We start from the raw sequence: 25,211 nt of genomic DNA, 5'->3' as shown, positions 1-25,211 counted from the left end.
GGTATCCCTACTACCTAACCAGGGGGATTATTGCATTGGTGGGTAGTCCTTGACTTACGACCGCAATTGAGACCGAACCGTCGATTGCTAAGCAAGGCATCCGTTAAGTGAATTTCACCCCGTTTTATGACCTTTCTTGCCAAAGTTGCTACGTGAATCACTGCAGCTATTAAATTAGTCCCATGGGTTGTTAAGCGAGACAGTGAATTTTGCCCCATTTTACGACCTTGGCCTGCCACAGTTGTTAAGTGAGTCGCTGCCGTTTTTAAGTTAGGAATATGATTGTTAAGTGAATCTGGCTTCCCCATTGACTTGGCTGGTCAGAAGATCGCAACATGGGATCACATCAGTTGTGGGATTCAGCCGGTTCTGGTGAACCGGTAGCGGCAACTGCGGGAGGCTCCGCCCATCCGCCTGGACATAATGCGCAAGCACTACACATGCGCATGCGCAGAGGAGGCGCGTGCCAGAGAACATTTGCGAACCGGTAGGGAAGGTAATCACATGTCCTGGTACACTGCAACCGTCATAAATATGAGTCAGTTAAGCATCTGAATTTTGAGCACATGAGCGGGGGGGGGGGGGAGAGGTGCTGCAAAGTGTGAAAAACCTTATTTTTTTCCCCCATGCTGTTGTAACTTCGAACGGTCACTAAATGAACTGTTGTAAGTCGAGGTCTACCTGTATAACGTCCTGGAGCGTTGTTCAAAATTGGGAAGGAAGATACATTTCCTTTTTTTGCCCCTCCTCCCTTTTTTGGGACACTTTAATTATGCTAAGAATAAGAGATTGGTTTTACTGTCCCGACTGGCTTGACTGAAATATAGCCAATGTCAAGGTTCCAGAAAAACCTCTTCTGCATAAAAAAAACCTCAGAAGCCATTGTTTTCCAGAGTTCGTTACTAGCATGAGGAAACTGGCACACGATGAGTGAAATTCCAAAACTGAATTTCCGGATTCTTTTCCCAGTTATACAAACCCCAAGAGTCCCACCCCCCTGACCCCTTTGATGGTCACATGGTCCCACGTTCTCCCAGTTCATTCGAATATCTTCTTGCCACTCTTCCTGCAGATGTGGGGACACCATCCGACCTTGACCACTTGAAGAATGTTACCATACCCCTCAGCCCCCCTTCCTCCCCTCAGGGGAAAAATGTGGCAGCGTCTGGAACCCTAAAGTCTAATATGGTTTCCAGGCCTGACAGGCGTCCCCCCCTTGGAAAAGAAGCTATATCCTAGGAAAGAAAACAAAGAGTCGATAAAGAAGAGCCGTGATGGATAAGAAGGAGACGGAGTTTGGGATTATTGGAAAATACCTTATTTACTTTTTCTTGAAATGTTCCCGTATTATTCAAGGACTGTTTTTTTTTAAAAAAAAAAAATCGCCCGAACCAACACAAACGTTCCATTTCTGGAAGCCATAAAACCGCTCCCATTCATCTAGTTGTCCTCCACGTGGCTATAATTGTGATACCCATCATCCCCGACCGCTCCTCCCCTTATCCCCAGCCACTGCACTTAGAAAGACTTAAGTTTTGGAAAGACTGCTTTGCTATAAAAAAAAATACTAAGCAGATCCTCTTTCTTTCTCAAATTATAAAATACCTCTCCTGGTCCCCTAAATTTGAAAGCGACAAAACATGGCTTTCTCTTAATTGTGCCACACAATTGTTATCTCTCCCCTTTTCTCCCCTCGCCATGTTTCTAATAAGTTTTATGAAATCAGCATCGTTGCCTAGCTGGCCGTTCTCCAACTCATCAGGAATCATTCTCCCATTGTTGGGTTGGGCTTTTCTTTCATCCACGATTCACCCCCAAGTTCAGTCCAAGATGGAAGTAGGAAGACAAAACCATTTTTTTTCCCCACGCCCCGAAATTAGCAGAAATCAGACGGCTTTTGACTCCTTCCTGCAGAGACAGTCGAGGGATTTTAAAATTGTTTTTAATTTGCCAAGAAGCATGAACAACTGGGGTGGACGGGTGGTTGGTGGGAGATGTCCTTAAAAAGAAGCGGGGTGTTTTTTTTTTAGAAAGATACAAAAACCAACAAAATTTGTTTGCCAGCTGCATTTTGAACAATGATGGGGTTCTGGAATCTCAGGTGAATGAAGGTGATGCTTATCAGTGCAGGGTTGTTTTTTTTAAAAAAAAAGAAAAAAAGACTTTTCTAGGATTGCTGATGACAACCCACTTAGGAGCTAAGGGCCAGTTACTGGTTGCGAAGACGCTTGCTCCTCCGAGTCCCTGTGATGTTGCTCTTTCTCTTGTGATAACGGTGGACGGATGAGTTAACTTCCAAATTTGTGTTGGCAAGAAGGCTGGCATTCTGGGATAATTGACCCTTGGAGCAATGCCTTGGCTTAACTTGCTCTGCAAGGTCCATGGGTGAAAAGCTCAGCGTGTCCCCTTGTTCCATGGTGTGAAGCAACTGGTCGCTGTGAGGAGAGAAGTTGAGCTTGGAGGCGAGTAACGAAGAGAAACTGGACAGCTCTTCATCCTCTTCTTCCTCCTCCTCCTCTTCCTCTCCTTCGTCTTTGAGAACACCTTCCATGGTTTCTCCAGGGAGGTCCGGAAGCACCACATTCATCACAGTGACTCTCTTGACCAGATCACCTCCTACCTGATTCCAGTTACTCGTTTCTTTCTCTGGAGTGACTGGCTCCCAGCAGACTTTGGATTCACTTTTTAGAATTGTAGGGTTAAATTCAATGTTTCCATGACTGCTGTTGCCTTGGAGGCTAAGGGGTGGTGGAAATGCACAAGTGGGTACAGGGGTATGATCTCCATGGAGACCACTGTTCTCTCCATCAGCCTCACTCATAGAGATATAGCCGGAAGGATCCAAAGTAGGTTTTAGGCACTCATCGTTTTCCATCTGTGGAGGGACCTTATCCTGATCTGAAAATGGTCCCTGAGACTCCTGGAGTTTCTCAAGACCGCTCTGGACAATCAAAGATGGTGGCTCACGCCTGGAAAAGGTGAAATATGGTGGGTGTTCAGAACCTCCATCTGGTAACTGGTCTTCAAGCTTCCCTCCCTCGGTAGAAACACCTAAACAAAATGGCTGCATATTTTTTCTGCCCAACTCAATGCTTCCTTTTAAACTAGTCTCTTGATGAGCTAGTTCAGTTGATGGTTGGTCCTCCTGTCTAACACAACTCGACTGTTTGTGCAGGGTTAAGTTATCGCTGGGAAACCTTATGCTCGTCCCTTGGCTTTTGTTTTTTGTGGATATGGTCTTCATTTGCTTTACATTCGTGTGGGCCTTCCTCTGAGATATGGTCTTGGCCCCTTGGCTAATGAGTTTGTGACCAATTCCTGAAAGAGCTGGTGTTAGTCTGTCTTGTCTCGCTATGCTTCGACCACAAGGCTTTATATTTGTAAACTGAACTGCAGTAACATTAGATTTCTGAAGGCCTTGGATCTGGTATTGATCTTGGCCTGCTACTCCTTGGCAACTCTCTTGCTTATCATGTTCAAACTGAATGACTTCCGGACCTCTGGCTTTTCTTTGAGTGTCCTGATAAAATCTCATTTTTCTTTCCTGATAGTCGAGCTCCGCTTTACTAGCGGGACTTTCAAGCCCCACGTCTTCCTGACCCTGAGGTGGATTTATGATCTGTTCATTCAATTCTCTATGTCCACTGAAACTCAGCGTTAGATGTTTTTCCCACTTGTGGTTCCCTACTAACATCAGATGGTCTTGTTTACTACGTTCATCCTGGTTTGAAGGAGACACTTGCGCTGCCCGTACAGTTTTCACTTCTCCTTTCTGGTTACAATCCTGGGTTGGTTTTACATTATTCCAAATTATCTGAATTCCATTCTTCACGGGTGCTACGACTCCATGGCTGCCCTTCTCTGTAGACTTAGGGGACGCTACTTGATCCATCTTCTTTGGTTCCTGGCTGATATCTTGTTTTGAAGAGACGAATCTTACCATTTCTGGCCTTGCTCTGCTATCCCTTGGTGATGCTAAATGACTACGAAGGGTGCTGTTTCCTTTCACACTCAGAAAGGTCTGAGCTGGGGTTTCATTACCATTATTCATAATTAGATCTTTTTCCTGGGATTTCTGTATGTCCTTTTCCGCTGGCGTCTTCAAAGCGGGTAGCAAATTCCCTTCCTGAGAGTCATGACTGCAGTATTCGCGAGGAGAGAAGCTTGCTCTGACGGTCTTTAGGAAAAACTCTCTGTCACCCAGTTTTTGTTGTGTATTAGAAGCAGGTGGAGAACTGACAGTGGAGTTGGCCAAGTCTACTTGACTGGCTCTGGTGCCCTTGTTCGTGGAAGACCTTTTTAAAGCCTGTCGCAACATGTCTTCTCCTTTGCCGTTACCACTGACCTCATCTTCCTCCTCAGACTGTGATGGAGTGGAATCCGAATGGGAAGTAGGGTAGACAGAAGGATCTCTTTCCTCTTCAGATAGTGCCAGAAGTCTCTTCTCCGTTAACTGAAGAGAGACAGAGACAGAGACGGTGAATCAAGATCATGTGAAGTACTGATAACCACTCTATAAAGCCTTAGTAAGGCCACACCTAGAATACTGCATCTAGTTTTGGTCACCACACTATTTAAAAAAGATGTCAAGACTCTAGAAAGAGTGCAGAGAAGAGCAACAAGATTGATTAGGGGCCTGGAGGCTAAAATATATATGAAGAACAGTTTCAAGAATTAAATAGGGCTAGTCTAGTGAAGAGAAGGACCAAAGGTGACATGATAGCAGTATTCCAATATTTGAGGGCTGCCACAGAGAAGAGGGGGACAACCTATTTTCCAAAGCACCCAAAGGTCAGACAAGGAACAATGGATGGAAACTAACTAAGGAGAGATTCAACCTGGAAATAAGGAGAAATTTTCTGACAGTGAGAACAATCCACCAATGGAACAGCTTGCCTTCAGAAGTTGTGGGAACTTCATCACTGGAAGCTTTGAAGAAGAGATTGGACAGCCACTTGTCAAAAATGGTATAGGGCAGGGATGGCGAACCTTTTTGGCACTGAGTGCCAAAAAGGGAACAATGATCATCTGGGATGCAACTTGGAAGAAGAACTGCCTAGGGCGCATGGCGCACACCAGAAAATGAACTTTAGGTTTCCGGTGCGTGCATGCATGCCGGCAAGCTACTCTTTTTTATTTTATTTTTTTATTTGCATTTATATCCCGCCCTTCTCCGAAGACTCAGGGCGGCTTACATTATGTCAAGCAATAGTCTTCATCCATTTGTATATTACATACAAAGTCAACTTATTGCCCCCAACAATCTGGGTCCTCATTTTACCTACCTTATAAAGGATGGAAGGCTGAGTCAACCTTGGGCCTGGTGGTGGGGCTTGAACCTGCAGTAATTGCAAGCAGATGCTAATAACAGACTGTCTTAACAATCTGAGCCACTCAAGGACCCTTCCAGACTCTTCCAGGTCTCTGGTGGTCATGGATGCATGATGATCAGCTGGCTGGCGCGCATGCTCAGACAGGAAAATGGAAGACCAGCTCTTCCAGTTTCCGGCACTTCTGCACGCAAAAAGTCCAGCTGATCGTCACACGTGCATGTGCACCAGAAACCCAGAAGAGGAACGGGCAACATCGCACGTGGCAGGCCACATTTCCGCATGCCACTTCAGGCACGCGTGCCATAGGTTCACCATCATGGGTATGGGGTTTCCTGCTTGAGCAGGGAGTTGGACTAGAAGTTCTGCAAGGTCCCTTCCAACTCTGTTCTTTTATAGGGCCCTCTATAAACAGAAGCTCCACAGTGTAGTCTGGTTATTGGGAAATCCTTACCAACATTGGCCTTCAACTATATCAACTGTACTTTAGGCCTATCAATAGGTGGAGGGCTCAGTCTTTTGAGGACTAAGCCCTGCCAATTTGAGAGAGTTTCATATGGCAGGAAATGCATAATGTCCCTTTGTCATTGGTGGTATCACTTCTTGTTCCCAGTTGGACATGACCATTTAGATCAGGGGTCTCCAACCTTGGCAACTTTAGGCCTGGAGGATTTCCCCATGTATTTCAGAAACTTGGTATGGCTAGTCTAGAGAAAAGAAGGACGAGGGGTGACACAATAGCAGTATTCCAGTATTTTGAAGGGCTGCCACAAAGAAGTGGGGGGGGGATCAATTTGTTTTCCAAAGCACCAGAAGGCAAGACATGAAACAACAGATGGAAACTAATGAAGGAGAGAAGCAACCTGGTATTAAGGAGAAACTTCCTAACAAGTCAGAATAGTTAACCAGTGGAAGAGCTTGCCTTCAGAAGTTGTGGGCGTTTCATCACTGGAGGCTGTAAAGAAGAGACTGGACCACCAATTGCAAAGAGTCTCCTGCTGGAGCAAGGGGTTGGACTAGAAGGCCTCCAAGGTCCCTTCCAGCTCTATTCTGATTGATATGAGTTTGAACAAGACTAGGGAGTCTCAATAGAAAATAGAATTTCTGTACCCAATTCTGTCTGAACTGATCTATAAAGATGCTCAAACTCTGATACAGAAGTGATTCCCATGCAGTGGTCTTACTGGAATAATACCTGGGTATTCATAACTGAGGACCTCCTCCCCCCCTCCCAAATTAACACTTGGAGAGTAACAAGGAATTAACTTAATTCCCTGTTATTTTTTTTTTTAAGTTTTGGAGTTGGCTTCAAAGTGAAAATGGCGGCTGTTCTTTAATGAGCTAATCAGTTGAAAACGAAAGTGTTACAATTCTCACTGTTTGCTGTTTATTGCTGAAGACCTGCTGGAGATTTTTTAAAACATTGTAACGAGAAGGGGGAAGAGACATTGAGACTGTTTCTTTAAAAGACTTAGAAGATTTATACGTAACATTAAGTTAAAGAGAAATTTTAAGAGATGGCAGCAAAACAATTAAAGACAACTGTAACAAAAACCCCAGGAACACCGGGAGTTTCTCCAGCACATACAGCAGATACAAAGTCACTAAATTTGGAAGCACTTCAGGATAATTTAAAAGATTTTATGAAAGAATCTCTTAATGATGCTATGAATTTGCAAACCTCTCAGATAGAAGATAAGTTTAAATTAATTACAGAAGAAATGTCAGAGATGAAAAAACAGATGTTAGAAATTCAAATTGGAAATAAAGAAGTCAAGGAAGGTTTGGTGTCAGCAGTACAGGGTTTGGCATCAAATGTGATTTTATTGGAGCAGGAAGTATTGTCAATATCTTGAGCGACAGGCATGCTACAGCTCGGTTTCATAAATTCCTTACTGTTTCATTCCCCCCCCCTTTAATTTCGTAGTTCTGGACAGCTGGAAAGGATGTACTTAGATATACCTAATTACAGACGGCCATTTTATTATTCTTACTTTAAAAATGAATAAATTACTTTTTGAATTAACATGGCACTTAAACTCTGGAACACACAAAAAGGCCCTTACTAGCTTCAGCCCAAGGTCTAAAATTGTAGAATGGCACCCTTGCTTCTAATCCTATTCTGCATGCCCTCCCCACTGCAGGATTGCAATCATCCCCTACCTTCCGTTCAAATTTCATTTCCTTGTATTACCTGGCTAGGGGTCAAGTTTAACTCCTCTGCTAACTCTTCTACCAGGTCCAAGGGATCCTGGGTTTTCTCTGGAGACAATAAGTCCGCCATAAATTGTGGGTGGATAACAGCTTCCACCTGCCAGAGAGAAGAAAAGAAAATAGGCCAGCTGGAGGGTAACTACAAAAAGCATCAAATTATCTCACAGTCAAACTCACTGGTATGAACCCAATTACATCAGCGGTTGGTTGCACATATTCTTACCCCTGGTTTGCCGCACAGGCATGGTCACTTCACATGTGTGCGGGCCTTCCACACGTGCGCCTGGCCTCGAAAATGTGGCTAAATAGGATGTTTTTATGCCAGAGCAGGTGGGGCGGAGGCGGGCCTACCCATGATCTCCGCCTACCGGTTCATCCAAACCGGTACAAACCGGCTGAACTCACAATGATAAGCAGCAACAAAAAGTGAGAAATTGGCTAGCAGAAGAGATTGCACACTCTATTTGTGTAATAAATCCAGAATAATAACAGGCAGTCCTTGACTTATGACCACAATAGAGCTGAAAATTTCTCTTGTTAAGTGAGACTTTGTTAAGTGAGTTTTGCCCCCAAAACTCTTGCCACGGTTTTTAAGTGAATCGCTGGCAGTTGATAAGTTAATAAACTGGTTATTAAGCAAATCTGGTTTCCCCCCCCTCCGTTGACTTTGCTTGTCAGAAGGTTGCAAAAGGAGATTCTCATGATGTCAAGGCATAGCAATGGTCGTAAATATGAGGCACTTGCCAAGCATCTGAATTCGGATCACAGGATCACGAGGATCCTGCAAAAGTCATAACTGTGGAAAAATGGTTGTAAACAGTGCCATTGTAACTTTGAACGGTCACTAAGAAAACTGTTGTAAATCGAGGACTACCTGTAATTGAAACCACTATGGAAAATCAGGAGTGAGAGGAACATAATGGTTAAGAATAACATAATGGATAAGATGTAAAAGTAGGAGTGACCAATGTGTAGCCTGCAGACAGATGCGGATCTTCAAAGCACATTTTTAGGTCCCTGTAATTCCTCAAGATACGGGACGCAGTGGCTTAGTGGCTAAGATGCTGAGCTTGTCGATCAAAAGGTTGGCAGTTCAGCGGTTCGAATCCCTGGTGTCACGTAACAGGGTGAGCTCCCATTACTTGTCCCAGCTTCCGCCAACCTAACAGTTTCGAAAGCATGTAAAAAATCCAAGTAGAAAAATAGGGACCACCTTTGGTGGGAAGGTAACAGCATTCCGTGTGCCTTTGAGTGTTGAGTCATGCCAGCCACATGACTATGGAGACGTCTTCGGACAGCGCTGGCTCTTTGGCTTGGAAACAGAGATGAGCACCACCCCCTAGAGTCGGGAACAACTAGCACATATAGGAACCTTTAGCTTTACCTAATTCTTCAAGATCGTGATACTGGAGAATTCAACAAGCCACTGAATTTGGGTGGATTTTGAGATCAAATTGGTACATTCATTCATTCATTCATTCATTCATTCATTCATTCATTCATTTATTTTTCAAATTTTTATACCGCCCTTCTCCAAAGACTCAGGGCGGTGTACAGCAAATAAAACACCAATAATCCCAAAAATTTTAAAATACAATATCCAGTTTAAAAATCTAATTCGATCGCTGTATATTAAAAATGTTAAGTAAGAAAATTACAAAATAGAATAAAACCCCTGTTAAAAGCCCACTAAAAACCCACAGTATTAAAATCAATCAGGCCAGCTCCGCTTGGTGAAAAAAGAAGGTCTTGAGCTCGCGCTTAAAGGTCCGAAGATCAGGGAGAAGACGGAGTCCCACCGGCAGATCATTCAACAAGCTGAAGCCCCCACAGAGAACGCTCTTCCCCTGGGGGCCGCCAGCTGACATCTTTTGGCCGACGGCACCCTAAGGAAGCCCTCCCTGTGAGAGCGGACTGGATGCACCGGACAATGGGAGGTAACTGGCGGCAGCAGGCGGTCCCGTAAGTATCCCGGTCCCATGCCATGGAGCGCTTTAAAGGTGATAACCAGCACCTTGAAGCGCACCCGGAAGACCACCGGCAATCAGTGCAGCCTGCGCAGGAGAGATGTTACATGGGAGCTATGAGGTGCTCCCTCAATCCCCCGCACGGCCGCATTCTGGACCAGTTGGAGCCTCCGGGTGCTCTTCAAGGGGAGCCCCATGTAGAGAGCATTGCAGTAATCCAGCCGGGAAGTAACGAGGGCGTGAGTGACTGTGCACAACGAGTCCAGATCCAGGAAAGGGCGCAATTGGCGAATCAGGCGAACCTGATGAAAAGCTCCCTGGCGACGGCCATCAGATGGTCTTCTAAAGACAGCCGTGCATCCAGGAGAACACCTAAATTGTGCACCGATTCCCTGGGGACTAACGATTCGCCCCCCACAGTCAGCAATGGGGTAAGCTGACTGTGCTAACCCCATTGCTGAAGCTCCTTGGCTAGGCTTCACATGCATATTTCCAATTAAATGAGAATACTTGTAGCATAGGTTGAAAGCAGAGTCCTTGGTGCTCTCTTAGCTTGGTTGCTTTGCTGCAGGCGTTTCATTACCCAACTAAGGAACATCATCAGTGCTGCTGGTGCACTGCTGATGTTCCCTACTTTGGGTAATGAAACATCTGTAAGAAAACAACCAAGCTCAGAGTACATAGGTTTTGGTTACGACCTTTAAAGCGCTCCATGGCTTAGGGCCTGGGTACTTATGGGACCGCCTGCTGTTACTGCATGCCTCCCACCGACCCGTACGCTCTCACAGAGAGGGACTTCTCAGGGTGCCGTCCGCCAAGCAATGTCGGCTGGCGGCCCCCAGAGGAAGGTCCTTCTCTGTGGGGGCTCCCACACTCTGGAACGAGCTTCCCCCGGGTTTACGCCAAATACCTGACCTTCGGACCTTTCGCCGCGAACTGAAGACACATCTTTTCACTCGCGCAGGGCTGGCTTAAGTTTTATCGATTTTAAATTTCTTATTACTAATTTTAAATGGGGTTTTAGTTTTTTATATATTTTAAAGTTTTTAGGCTAATTATAATAAGTTTTTTAACTTGCATTTTAAATTGTATATTGTATTGTCTGCTTTTTTACTTTTGCCTGTACACCGCCCCGAGTCCTTTGGGAGAAGGGTGGTATAAAAATCAAATAAATAATAATAATTAAATAATAATAATAATATTTCCCTTTAAAATTACCTCCGCCGCCCTTCACCACAAAAAAACCCCTGAATATTCCCTGATGATCTCAGTAGGTTGTTCTTCCATTCTCTTTAGGTCTTCAGAATCCTGAAACAAGTATTTGGCCTTAATTGAAGGAATGTTTCTCAAGTGAGGTTAAGTCAAGACTCGTATGGAAAAGCAAAATGGATTGATAAAGGGAAGATCACATTCGGAATGGCATCGCTCAAGAGACGGATAGCTGCTTGCAATAAGACACAGACTCTTGAGACAAAGATAGCAAAAACATTTTGGTTAAGCAAGAAGGCTGGTCTGCTGATGTGAGTCTAATGGTCTATTCCAGGGGTGTCAAACTTGAGGCCTGCGGGCTGGATCTGGCCCACAGGGTGCTTAGATTTGGCCAGCGGAGCCACTCTAGAAACAGCGAAGGACTGGTCTGCGGTGCGTCTGCTAGAAAAAAATGAAGTCCCGAGCTCCATTTTCTCTGGCAAAGAACTGGAGGAGGATTCCCCCCAGCCCAGGTACCCCTGATATGATTGACATCGAGCTGGCCATGCTCACCCGGCCCCCTGAGGTCAAACACAACCCTGATGCGGCCCTCAATGAAATTGAGTTTCACAACCCTGGTCTATTCCTTTCCACCCTCCTTATCTTCTGCCTCTTACATGTCAATTACTGTATTCTTGGACGAAGGAAAGAATAGCTGCCCATGGTCATCATGATCATCTTCGTCATCATCATCATCATCATCATCGTACAACCTATCTGCGAATTACAGTTTAACCCTGTGTAGCATGCTAAATCTCCATTTTAAAATGTGAATTCTCGAGGGAAGAGAAGCTGCAAAATGATGCAGAATAATGTACTAAAAGGTAAAGGTTCCCCTCGCACACATGTGCTAGTTGTTCCCAACTCTAGGGGGCGGTGCTCATCTCCGTTTCAAAGCTGAGGAGCCAGCGCTGTCCAAAGACATCTCTGTGGTTATATGGCTGGCATGACTAAATGCCAAAGGCGCAAGGAACGTTGTTACCTTCCCACCAAAGGTGGTTCCTATTTTTCTACTTCCTTTTTTTACGTGCTTTCAGACTGCTAGGTTGGCAGAAGCTGGGACAAGGAATGGGAGCTCATTCTGATACGCAGCACTAGGGACTTGAACCGCTGAACTGCCAACCTTTCAATCAACAAGCTCAGCCTCTTAGCCCCTGAGCCACCGCGTCCCTTATAATGTACTACAATAATGTACTCTATTACTGTTCTGTCCCCCTCGCCTCAGTCCGAGCGATGATTTAATTAGCCGGCACTATCAGCTCTGGCAGCAAACTAGTGAGCGTCTGCCAAGTGTCTTTGTTATCTCCCTTGATGCTGAGTCAACAAACAGTACTTCAGCTCTAGGCAAGCAGTTGATTTGCCTGCTACGAAGAGGCATAGCAGCCCTTGCTGCTTTTATATCCTGTGGGGTGTGGCTCCATGACTCCGCACTTCCTAGGCCTGCCCCACCCCTGCTTCTGTTGTTCCTGCCTCTCCTGCCTACGAAACCTAGGGTCCAGCCAGGCCTGATTGCCATCAGCTGGGTCTGGAGGCGTGGCCGTGTGGGGGAAAGAGTCAGGGGATGGAGGCCTCGTTAGCTCCTCCACCTGGCCTGCCTCTGGCTCCTGGAGCTGAGCCAGGGAAGCCGGTGCTCCCGAGGTAAGTCCTGATGGCCCTTCCCCCTCACTTTCCAAGTCACTTTCTGGCAGGGGGCCCGGCTCGGGGGACACAGACACAACAATTACATTAATAATTATTAGTGTACTACATTACATTAGTACATTATTAGGTAATGTAATTATGTAATTACCTAATAATGTACTACAGAAGAACAGATCCTCCTGCCATTGGATGTTCTTTGTTACCTTACAAACAAATTCTTCATCGTCACACAGCTGATCAATATACTGAAGCAGGCCAGGGTCTGGGAACACCCCTTCCTCCTGGTCCTGGGTATCTTGGCACATCCCTTGTTCTTTCTTCTCAGCTTCTTCTTCCTCCCAGCTGGGGTTCAGGCCTTCCATGATCTCTGCGTACTGGTGCACGGCCTCAGCAGGGATCTCTCTGGGTGCGCCTAGGTTGGAAGTACTGGGCGGGCGCCTCTGGCGGCGTCGAGGCTGTCGACTCTTGGAAGCTGACTTCTTTGGGATGTACACTTTTTGGGAAAAGAGGGATTGGGGAGTCAATGCTGAAGAAAATCCCCTGGAATAGAATGATATGGTCTACTCAGTCCTACAGTTGACCGACCAAGGGTCTAGGACTATGAGGGCGAACCTATGGCCCATGTGCCAGATTTGGCATGTAGAGCTCTCTCTGTGGGCACGCACACCATTACCAGCTGCTCTTCTGGTTTCTGGCACACACATGCACACTGGCCAGCTGGTCTTCCTGAGTGCCGAAGCGCTGGAAAATGACCCCCAAAACACAACATTTTTCAGGCTGTTTTTCGGGCTCTTTTCAGGCCCTTTTTGGGCAAGTTTTCAGCCATTTTCGGGCCATTTTCCAAGACCAAAAAATGGTCTGAAAATGGCCTGAAAAACAGCCAAAAACCAGGCACATGCACGCCGGCCAGCTGGTCTTCAGGTTTACGGCACTCGGGTGCGTGCACATGCACAAGTGTTCTGGTTTGGGCACTCGGTGCTGAAAAGGTTCACCATCACTGGTCTAGGACAACTTGCTATGGCCAATTTGCCATGGCCAACTCATGGGATAACTTGGGCGGGAGAATTCAATGCTACATTAATAGTTTCATTGTTACTTTTATTATTGGTGACCGTATTTTTGTTGAAATTATTATAACCCTTGTTACAATAGAGCCATGGTGGCAGAGTGGTTAGAATGCAGAATGGGAGACTATTTCTGCTGCCTGCTGGCTGCCTGCAGTTTGGCAGTTCGAGTCTCACCGGCTCAAAGTTGACTCACCCTTCCATCCTTCCGAGGCCGGTAAAATGAGGACCCAGATTGTTGGGGGCAATATGCTGACACGGTAAACTGCTTAGAGAGGGCTGTAAAAGCATTGTGAAGCGGTATATAAGTCTAAGTGCTATTGCTATTTCTGGATTAACTTTCTTTGTTTTATTATTATTGGCCAATGTTCCATCAAAATTAATTTAACTTTTGTATCTGTTGAATTGCCCGTTGGTGAGTTGGCCGTGACAAGTTTGCTGTGGCAAGTTGTCCCATTCCGGACCTACGATTTGTGGTGGATGGCCCGGGAAAGACCTAGATGTTAGCTGAGGAGAAAATAAAAGATTTTTCCACAGTTTTCAAAGCTGCTGTTTGAAATATTCTTTTCCTTCATTTGGATTGACCAATGGAAAGAATCACTGACGCTTCCACAATTGGATAAATTCAGGAACTTATCCAATTGGTTTCTGCCCAGGTAAATCCTAAAGCAGTTTTCACTGATGTGTAACATCTGGGCTGGTTATATTGTTACTCCAGGCAGCAGACCACCACTGCCTAAAACATATGAAGAACGGCTACAGGAACTGGGCATGGCTAGTCTAGTGAAGAGAAGGACCAGGGGAGACATGACAGCAGGGTCCCAATATTTGAGGGGCTGCCACAGAGAGGAGGGGTGTCAACCTATTTTCCAAAGCACCTGAACACCAGACAAGGAATAATGGATGGAAACTGACCAAGGAGAAATTCAACCTAGAATTGAGGAGGAACTTTCTGACACTGAGAACAATCAACCGATGGAACAGAAGTTGCCTTCGGAAGTTGTGGAAGCTTCATCACTGCAGGCTTTCAAGAAGAGACTGGACTGCCATCAGTCAGAAATGGTGTAGGGTCTCCTGCTTGGGCACGGGGTTGGACTAGATGACCTACAAGGTCCCTTCCAACTCTATTAATCTAATCTAATCTATAGTGATGGTCTTGTCCACTTAGCCGTAATTTATATAGTCAGCAGCACTGAAACAATGGTGCAAGTCCTCATGGCTTCTGTATATGCATGAGTCCTACCCTGCTTTTCAACTCAGATACGATTTAAATGTTCCCTGCTAGAAAAATAATAAAGCTACCATCTCTCAGCAACAACAATCTTGGTAATTACCAGGCACCAGCAATACAATATGGAAAATGCCACCACCTAGTGGTTACTTGGAGACCTGTTGCTTGGATGTGGTCCTAAGCCATGGTTTACATTATTAGCTTTTATTAATAATAATATTTTGATCATTATATGCTGTTGTTATAACTGGCAGGTTTATAAGCCACAGGTATTCCTCAATTTACGCCCACAATTAAGCCAAAATTTCTGTTGCTAAGTGGATTTTGCTCCTATTTACAACAAATAAATAAATACTTGTAAATACTCAAATAAATAAATACTTAAACAAATACTATTTTGATTTTCGCAATTCAGCAGTCCTATGCTTCTCTGAAACCTGGTTAAATGAATCAATTGAAAATAGTAGCCTGAACATTCCAGGGTTTCAGATTGAACGGTCAGACAAGATTCCAGAAACATCTGGTAAAAAGAAAGGAGGAGGCTTATGCCTATATATTAGCAGAAACTGGTGTCAAGATTTTAAAATTCTGTGACAATAATTTAGAGACTCTAATTATCAACTGCAAACCTTACTATTCGCCTCGTGAATTTTCCTCATTTCTTCTAATTGCTGTTTATGTCCCACCACAAGGCATTACGAACTCTAGCTGACCAAATCATGGAGGCTGAAGCCAAACACCCTGATTAACTGGCCATTGTTTTGAGAGATCTAAACAAGGCAAACTTAAGGAAAGAGCTACCAAAATACTTTCAGCATGTCAATTATCCAACCAGAGGCAAGAATACTCTAGACCATTGCTACACAACACTAAAAGATGCTTATCGGTCTTTACCACGTGCAGCTGTAGGACACTCTGATCATTGCATGATTCACCTTGTACCTGCTTACAGGCAAAGACTTAAAGCCACAAAACCAATAATTAAATCAGTGAAGACCTGGACGGAGGAATCAAAATTAAAGCTACAGGCATGTTTTGACTGCACTGATTGGAATATTTTTAAAGATACCTCTGCAGACCTGGATGAACTCACAGATACTGTAACATCATATGTCAGCTTCTGTGAAGACCTATGTGTACCTACAAGGAACTTGCGAATATACAGTAACAACAAACCTTGGTTTACACCTAAACTTAAGCAGCTACGACATTCCAAAGAGGAAGCCTACAGAAAAGGTGATAAAATGCTGTACAATCAGGCCAGAAATGCACTAACAAGGGAGATCAGAGCAGCAAAAAGAAGCTACTCTGAAAAGCTAAAGAATCAGTTTTCAGCAAATGAACCAGCAAACATGTGGAAAACTCTTAAAAATATCACCGACTATGGCAAACCTCCTTCCCAGGCTGAAGGTAATCAAACAACTGGCAGATGACCTGAATGAGTTTTACTGCAGGTTTGAAAGGAAACTACAGCCACGTATCTCCACAACCCCCATCTCAGACACACCAACAACAGCCAAGCCTCCTACAACTGACTCCATTTCATTGGGTTCACAACCCCTAGTGATCACAGAAAAGGAAGTGCAGGACCTATTTCACAGACAAAAGCCAGGAAAAGCTCCAGGCCCAGACAAGATAACTCCTTCTTGCTTAAAAGTCTGTGCTGACCAATTGGCCCCCATCTTCACCCATATTTTCAATAAATCACTAGAGATGTGCTATGTTCCTTCTTGCTTAAAACGCTCTACCATCATCCCAGTGCCAAGAAGCCCACCATCAAGGAACTGAATGACTACAGACCAGTTGCTCTAACATCTGTAGTCATGAAAACCTTTGAAAGGCTAGTGCTTTCCTACTTGCAAACCATCATGGATCCGCTGTTAGACCCTTGCAATTTGCATACCGAGCAAATAGATCAACAGATGATGCTGTTAATATGGCTCTGCACTACATCCTACAACATCTTGAGTCTCCAAAGACCTATGCAAGGGTCCTTTTTGTAGACTTTAGTTCAGCATTCAATACCATCATTCCAGACATTCTTCTAACTAAGCTAAACCAGCTACAGGTACCGGAACAGACTTGTAAGTGGATCACAAGCTTCCTAACAAACAGGAAGCAGCAGGTGAAGCTAAGCAAGATCACATCAAATACCTGTACAATTAGCACAGGGCCCCCAAGGCTGTGTGCTCTCCCCACTTCTCTTCTCTGTATACCAATGACTGCATCTCCAATGATCCATCTGTTAAGCTACTGAAGTTCGCAGATGACACAACAGTGATTGGTCTCATTCGAGACAATGACGAATCCGCATATAGACGAGAGGTCGAACAACTAGCCTTGTGGTGCAACCAAAACAATCTGGAACTGAACACATTCAAAACCGTAGAAATGGTGGTAGACTTTAGGAGAAACCCTTCCATACTTCCACCTCTCACAATACTAGACAACACAGTATCAACAGTAGAAACCTTCAAATTTCTAGGTTCTATCATATCGCAAGATCTAAAATGGACAGCTAACATCAAAAACATCATTAAAAAAGGACAACAAAGAATGTTCTTTCTGCGCCAACTCAGTAAGCTCAAACTGCCCAAGGAGCTGCTGATCCAATTCTACAGAGGAATTATTGAGTCTGTCATTTGCACCTCTATAACTGTCTGGTTCGGTTCTACAACCCAACAAGAAAAACACAGACTTCAGAGGATAATTAGAACTGCAGAAAAAATAATTGCTACCAACCTGCCTTCCATTGAGGACCTGTATACTGCACGAATCAAGAAGAGGGCCGTGAAAATATTTACAGACCCCTCGCATCCTGGACATAAACTGTTTCAACTCCTACCCTCAAAACGACGCTATAGAGCACTGCACACCAGAACAACTAGACACAAGAACAGTTTTTTCCTGAAGGCCATCACTCTGCTAAACAAATAATTCCATCAACACTGTCAAACTATTTACTGAATCTGCACTACTATTAATCTTCTCATAGTTCCCATCACCAATCTCTTTCCATTTATGACTGTATGACTATAACTTGTTGCTGGCAATCCTTATGATTTATATTGATATATTGACCATCAATTGTATTGTAAATGTTGTACCTTGATGAACGTATCTTTTCTTTTATGTACACTGAGAGCATATGCACCAAGACAAATTCCTTGTGTGTCCAATCACACTTGGCCAATAAAAATTCTATTCTATTCTATTCTATTCTATTCTATTCTATTCTATTCTATTCTATTCTATTCTATTCTATTCTATTCTATTTACAACCTTTGTATGAGCTCCGGTGGCGCAGTGGTTAGAGTGCAGTATTGCAGGCTACCTCTGATGACTGCCGGCTGCCTGCAATTTGGCAGTTCAAATCTCTCCAGGCTCAAGGTTGACTTGGCCTTCCATCAGGGGTGGAATTGAAAAAATTTAGCAACAGGTTATTGCCCGGTTGCAGGATGGGCGTGGCCATGGGGGTATGGCCTACTCGGCTTCCTGCACCACGGTGGGGTGTTTTCACCCTCCCCAGGCTCCGGAGGCTTTATTCAAGCCTCCGGGAGGGCAAAAACGGCCTCCCCTGGGCTCTGGAGGCCCTCCGGAGGCCGGAAATGGGCCCATTTCCCAATTTTCGGAACTTCCAGGAGGCCCGTTTTTCACCCTCCCAGAGCCTTCACTCGGGCCCTGCATTTACCTCACATCGAAAACAGGTCATGTTGAGACTCCTGGGAAGGGAGGGAGGGGCAGGGCCAGCCAGTCCTTGCAACTACTGGTTTGGCGAACCAGATGTAAAATTAGCATCCGGTTCGCCTGAACCGATCCAAACCGGCTGAATCCCACTCCTGCCTTCCTTCCTTCTGAGATGGATAAAATGAGGACCCAAATTTTGGGGGGCAATATGCTGACTCTGTAAACTGCTTAGAAAGAGGGCTGTAAAAGCAATTTGAAGTAGTATATAAGTCTAAGTGCTATTGCTTTCTTGCCATAGTTTCTTGCAGTTGCTAATAACACAGTTGTTAAGTGAATCTGGTTTCCCCATTGACTTTGCTTCTCAGAAGGTTGCAAAAGGTGATCACATGACCTCGGGAGATTGCAACTGTCATAAATACACACCAGTTGCCAATCATCTGAATTTTGATCACATGATCATGGAGATGCTGCAACAGTCATAGGTGTGAAAAACATTAAGTCAGGTTTTTTGACTTAACCGTCCCTAAACAAATGGTTGTAACTCAAGGCCTATCTGCAGTTTGCTCATAAAACCATGTTTTGCCAACGGTATTGCTTCGATTACCACATACAACAGGTAGTCCTCAATTTACAACCGTTATGGAGCCTGCCCATTAGGGTTGTGAGTCAGGATGACTGGATCTGTTTTTTTTTTTTGGCAGTTGTTAAGTGAGCACGATGGTTGTAAAGCGAACCCCGTTGTTTGTTGTGGGGTGCTTTTGCCAAAAATTGGAAGTCAACCCAGGTTTTCGGGTTGTAAAAACGTTGTAAAATTTTTCACATGACCGCAGGATGTGACGAACAGCCATAAATGGGTGTCTGGCTGCCAGGGGCCCCAAAATGCAGTCACAGGACCATGAGAGGGGCTGGGGACTCAGCCATTGCAATTTTGGAATTGGGTCATGAGTACCTTTGGGGAGGGGGATCTGTTATAAATTATAATGGCCACTGTGTGACCGGTTATAAACCAAGGACTATCCATAATCCCAAATCAATCAAACCACAAACATAGACCCACCTCATAGGGCAATAAAGGGATCTTATGGCAAACAGGGACCTAATTTTCTCATCATGCCTGTTGTTGACTTTCCTCAGATAATTCTCTGAATGGCTTCCCTGAGGTGAACAAACCATTTTCTCCAACATCAGGTGATGGGGGGGATGGGGTGTGGGGTAGACAGTACCTTGCTGTTGTCCAGACTCGGGGACGGGGGACATTGGCGGCTTGGTGGGTTTGGGGACTGGGTTTTGGAACTGGGAACAGGTGGCCAAGAGTTTCATTTTTTGGATTTGCTGTTCTTCTTCGGCTTCAAATTCCATGAACCTAGGGACGGATGGAGACAAAAAAGATGGAGTAAGGCGGTCAACGATCTTAAGCCCACACCAGATACACGTAGTGTAAATTGAGGGGACCCGGGGGTGGAGAGGGGGATACTAAAAGGGGAGACTTGGAGCCAATTCTCACTTTTCTGCCATTTCATAGAAGATCATGCGTTCAAAATTGCTGCTGTGCTCCCATTCCTGCACCGCACGAGGGACCCCATCCTCTAAGGTCATGTTGGGACGAAGGCGGGCCAGTGAGCGCAGGACGGGGCTGTAGGGCAGGATGGCAATATTGTACATCAACAAGATTTTCCAATTCCGAACAGTCCTCTTCATTGTAATGGGGTACCATCGCCCACTTTAGCATCTCCCACCGCAAGACTCGTGACTCTCCATCCCACCCACCCCTCCTTCCCCAAGCCCTCGTCTTCAAGACCCCCTCAAAGTACCTTCTCTGCTTCTTGGCCTCTCCAAGTGTGTCTCAGTGGTTACGGCGCTGTGATAAAAGTGTAATTGAATATAAGCGTACAAAACAAGAAGAGAGTAGCAAGGGGTGAAGGAACCAACATTTCGAGATGCACTTTAAAAAAACAATAAGACAAAGACGAGGGGGAAGTTAGCGATAGATTGTACGAAGACTGGCCTGTGAGGAAAAGCAGAAGAAAAACTTCGCAGCTCCAGTAAGAGTGGGTTTCCTTTGGGTCAGAATTTTTAGAAACTCATTTTGGGGGTGCTGATTAAAATTTTGATTCTGCTTTGTTTCTTGACATCACACAAACATTTGACCCAAACACACTTGGAAATGTAGCTGCAGCCTGAATTTAAGCAGTCTAGTTTAGAATATTGGTGAGACTAGAAATTCACGTTTAAATATCCACTCTGCCACAAAACGTATTGACTCTTGGCTTAGATACTGGCTGCGTTAAACCGCAAACTAGGCAACCACGTATTTGCTTCTCCAGGCTATATGATTGGTTTATGGTGCAAATACTGCATGAACCCTGAAACTTGTATTCATGGAATGATCACCCCATGATCATCCAGTTAACTGTAAGTAAATACATCCTGTGATGAACGAAGCAACATCTGAGACCAAGATACTTTACAGAATTGTTGGGAGGATAAATCTGAAGGGAAGATTACGACTGATGCCACTTGGATGCTGAAGAGGAAAGGTGGCCTATAAATTAATCAAAGGAACAAACAGCTTCTGGTTGCCTATCCTTAGACGCATAGATCTGAAATTTTAGATGGACCTCTTGCTTTGGAGCTAAAGTTGAAATCTCTGTAAAAAGTGACTGTCTAACTTTACATCCTGGATTGCAGGTTTCACAAAGAGAAATTTGAGAGAGGTGGAACAAACCAGTTCTTACTTTGCTACCAAAGCCATATTATTTTGGCCTAAGCCATTCCCCCTCCCACAAGTCTATTATTCTAATGGGTTGAACTGAGGACCTTTTGAAAAATAGGATTTTCTCTCTCTCTTTCTAAAATAGGTTTGTCCCAGGGAAGGATAATTTAAAGCAGGAGTCACCAACCTTTTGGACCTCAGGGACCACTAAATTCATAATTTTAAATCCCATGGACCACTAATATGAATTTTTTAAAAAGATAAATAGTATTTAGTGCAGTATAAAAAATGCAAATAATTTTTCTGTGGACCACCAAAATTTTCTCACGGACCACTAGTTGGTGACTACTGATTTAAAGTGTCTTAATCCCAACTCATAGTCTAGGTCTGTGATGGTGAACCTATGGCACACATGCCCAAAGTGGCACACAAAGCCTTGTCGCCCGGCACGCACAGCCTTGCCTGTTTGTCTTCAGAGTTTCTGGCGTGCATGCACGCACGATGATCAGCTGTCCTTTGCGCATGTGAAAATATTTACAGATCCCTCACATCCAGGATATCAACTCCTACCCTCAAAACGACGCTATAGAGCACTGCACACCAGAACAACTAGACACAAGAACAGTTTCTTCCCGAATGCCATCACTCTGCTAAACAAATAATTCCCTCAACACTGTCGAACTATTTACTAAATCTGCACTACTATTAATCTTCTCATAATTCCCATCACCAATCTCTTTCCACTTATGACTGTATGACTGTAACTTTGTTGCTGGCAATCCTTATGATTTATATTGATATATTGACCATCAATTGTATTGTAAATGTTGTACCTTGATGAACGTATCTTTTCTTTTATGTACACTGAGAGCATATGCACCAAGACAAATTCCTTGTGTGTCCAATCACACTTGGCCAATAAAAAATTCTATTCTATTCTATTCTATTCTATTCTATTCTATTCTATTCTATTCTATTCTATTCTATTCTATTCTATGTGTCAGTGCCAAAAACATCTGGCAGCCAGCTGATTGTTGAGCGCGCATGCGTCCTAGAACTTGGAAGTTCGACTTTTCCAGAGTGCAATCCCTTCGTACGCGCAGTGCCAAAAACCGCCCTGCGCATGTGCATCATCCAGCTGATCATTGGGTGCACATGCGCGCTAGAACCCAGAAGTTCGGCTTTTCCGGAGTGGGGCCCCAACAAGCGTGCATGTGCACGCGTGACGTTTCCGTGCTTTAGACCAATGATGACGTTCGCCATCATTGGTCTAAAGGTAAAGATAAAGGTTTCCCTCGCACATATGTGCTAGTCATTGCCGACTCTAGGGGCAGTGCTCATCTCCGTTTCAAAGCCGAAGAGCCAGCGCTGTCCAAAGACGTCTCCGTTGTCATGTGGCTGGCATGACTCAACACCAAAGGTGCATGGAACACTGTTACCTTTTCACCAAAGGTGGTCCCTATTTTTTCTACTTGCATTTTTACGTGCTTTCGAAACTGCTAGGTTGGCAGAAGCTGGGACAAATAACAGGAGCTCACCCCTTTACACGGCAGCACTAGGGATTCGAACCGCTGAGCTGCCGACCTTTCGATCGACAAGCTCAACGTCCTAGCCCCTGAGCCACCTTGTCCCTTATCACTGGTCTAGGTTCATATATTATTCGATACCATGGTTTATCAGACACCACTAAACCATGAAGTCTAAATATGTCACCCAACAAGCTAAACCAAAATCTAATACATTCCCTTAGGGTTTGGTATATTGGCTGAACCCTGTCTGTATCTCCTTATCATCCCAAATCAAGATCAGATTTCCAACCTATGGATCTTGCCCACCAGGATCCTCACATGAAAAAACAAGCAAGAGCTTCTGCATCAGGTGTGGCTGGGAAATGGTGTCGTGCCAAAGCCTTGTAGCGTTGCCAACGCCGGTAATTCTCGTAAACTCCCTTGGAGGTACAAGCAAAAGAGGTGTCACTGGAAGGTGACCCTTGAGCAGATGGGACAGCCTCAGGTGCTCTGGTTTTCCGACCACCTGGCTCCTCACCGGCTTTTGTCAACAACACAGTGCGGATGCCGGGACCACCAGGTCCATCCCGGCGCTGGGTGGCCCAACCCAATGGCATCCCTGTCAGGAAGAAAGTCTGAGTTCGGGGCAGTTCCTCGCTACCTCCCATAAGAGGTCCTTCGCGTTTCAGTTTGATGATCAGCTTGCTTCCTGGGGTGTCGGCTGAGGTCACCAGTAAAGCAGCCCCAGGAAAAGCTGGCAGAAGGAGTGAAGGAACATTTGGAGGGCAGGATGAGAGGCCGGGGCCCTGGGTATGATTCTGGGAAGTCATGATCCTATAGGAGAAAGAATCTTAAACAAATTGAGCTGGTCAAGAAAACTGGCTGTCGGTGAGGTCCTGCTGTAACAACATTAGTGGAAGTGGATTGGATGCTGGGTCTTCTGGGAAATTCATGAAGCCGGCATCTGGTTTCCAAGAAGATCGTTCATTGTTGACTTGACTCTAAGTGCAAAGGTTGAATAACGGTTCCAGAACTTGGATGTCTTGGTGGTTCTAATAAGGGGGAGGAAGTTTAAAGTTCTACCTGCAGATCTGACCTGAATTGTCATGCAGCGCATCTGTATTTATAAGTCCCATTATGCGACCATCATGGAAAATACTTTGAGACGCCATGGTTCCTTCAGCCAGAAGGAATGTTCTACTCCATCTCAACAGTACTTCCCAAGGGCCTTTTCTCTCGGACCTTTTACTCTTCATCTGTAAACAGGAGTAGGTTACAATAAAGTATTGGGTTCCGTGATTAAGATTCATGCCTGATGTTATTCTGTGGACAATACAGCACTTCTCAAGGTAAAGAAGCAAGTTTTAGAAATTACTTTTGGTTCAACTGATAATCCTTTCTCTAGCTGAGACCTTTTAAAATAATAATAATATAGGAGCCCTATAAAGTTACATACCTGACCCCAAATATGACCTAAGTCCAGTTTACTAAAACTGAAACAGCAAAAAGTGGGTGAGTATAGTTCCTGTTTGTGAGGCGCAGTTTAATACATGATGTCTCTTCTGACATCGGGCACTGAATTGTAGGCACGTTATCCCCTTGAGGGAGACTGACCCTTACAATATAAGCCAGTTTGAAACTGTTTAACTGTCACATGGCCTCTATTAACAGAACTTTGAAAAAAGTAAGTTTGGAGAAAGTACCAATAAGCCCTCCTCCGAGATTTGCTCCCAGGTCATACAATGGAATAGGGGTGTTGGTTTTGGGTGACACCTAAGAGAAAATTGATTTCTATATTTTATAGGTGCCTTCCAGCTTTACTCTACAACCACGTTTATTTCATCTGACTGGAAATGCGATACTCTTCTCCTCTACTTGTTCAAACCACGGGCTGTCACAAATTAAGATGCTATCATCCAAATTTTTATTTTCCAAAACAGTGAAAGGTTTGGACAAACCTATCTTCTGCAAAAGAAAAAAAAAGTGGTCAGTGTTAAAATACAGCTGTATCTTTTTTTCTTTCATTTTGATCTACTAAAATTCATCATTTATTATGGCAATGTTTGTCAAACATGGCAACATATAAGACACGTGGACTTCTATTGCTGGCTGGGCAAGTCAAGGAGCCCACACACCTTACAAGTGAGCAGGTTTGAGAATCACTGTCCTGGAGTGGTGGGTTCACTTTAAGCTAGGGTGGTTTTGTTCGACAAATCTAATTTTCTGGTTTCCATAATTTAGTGAACCATAAAAGAATATCCATGGGCGGGGCTTACCCAAAATACAGAAAATGCAGAAAACACATTTTGGGGCTTATCCAAAATGCAGAAAACACAAACATTTAGCTAGCTTGTGAGTTACTGGGGTGTGCAAACACAGACATAATAATTTGGTACGGGTTTAGTACGCGTGTGAACTTAAGCCACTAGTTTATTCAACAAGTAAAGGATAAGTTACTCTATCAGCACAGTTGCAAACCAGGGCATCACGTGGACCCATTCTCAGCGAAGATGCTTTCTATAGCTGCTGATGCAGAGTAACGAGGCTTGGCACGCCGGAAAACGACTACCCTTCCCAGAATTCATTGAGGGAGGAGACTACAACTTCC

General features: G+C 44.5%; 1 protein-coding gene across 1 annotated transcript; it reads right to left on the bottom strand.

The window, feature by feature from the left end:
• Window positions 1-1,588: 1,588 nt before the first annotated feature.
• Window positions 1,589-25,159, bottom strand: NUTM1 (NUT midline carcinoma family member 1). The gene is made up of 6 exons (XM_058184011.1): window positions 25,061-25,159; window positions 19,887-20,015; window positions 19,606-19,745; window positions 12,604-12,893; window positions 7,525-7,641; window positions 1,589-4,453 (listed from the first exon to the last, which is right to left on the bottom strand). Exons 1-6 carry the CDS (start codon window positions 25,087-25,089, stop codon window positions 2,210-2,212), a joined length of 2,949 nt encoding a protein of 982 aa, XP_058039994.1. The 5' UTR covers window positions 25,090-25,159; the 3' UTR covers window positions 1,589-2,209.
• Window positions 25,160-25,211: the final 52 nt, after the last annotated feature.

Source organism: Ahaetulla prasina, chromosome 4 (genome assembly GCF_028640845.1).
Source record: "Ahaetulla prasina isolate Xishuangbanna chromosome 4, ASM2864084v1, whole genome shotgun sequence".
Lineage (NCBI taxonomy): Eukaryota > Metazoa > Chordata > Lepidosauria > Squamata > Colubridae > Ahaetulla > Ahaetulla prasina.
This window is presented reverse-complemented; position numbering and strand designations above follow the sequence as displayed.

Coding starts and splice junctions, on each gene's coding strand:
- NUTM1 (XM_058184011.1), bottom strand. CDS start 25,089: ATGCCCTGGTTTGCAACTGTGCTGATAGA. Junction 19,746..19,886: donor TTCTATGAAATGGCAGAAAA/GTGAGAATTGGC, acceptor ATCCGTCCCTAG/GTTCATGGAATTTGAAGCCG. Junction 12,894..19,605: donor CGAGTCTGGACAACAGCAAG/GTACTGTCTACC, acceptor TTTCCCAAAAAG/TGTACATCCCAAAGAAGTCA.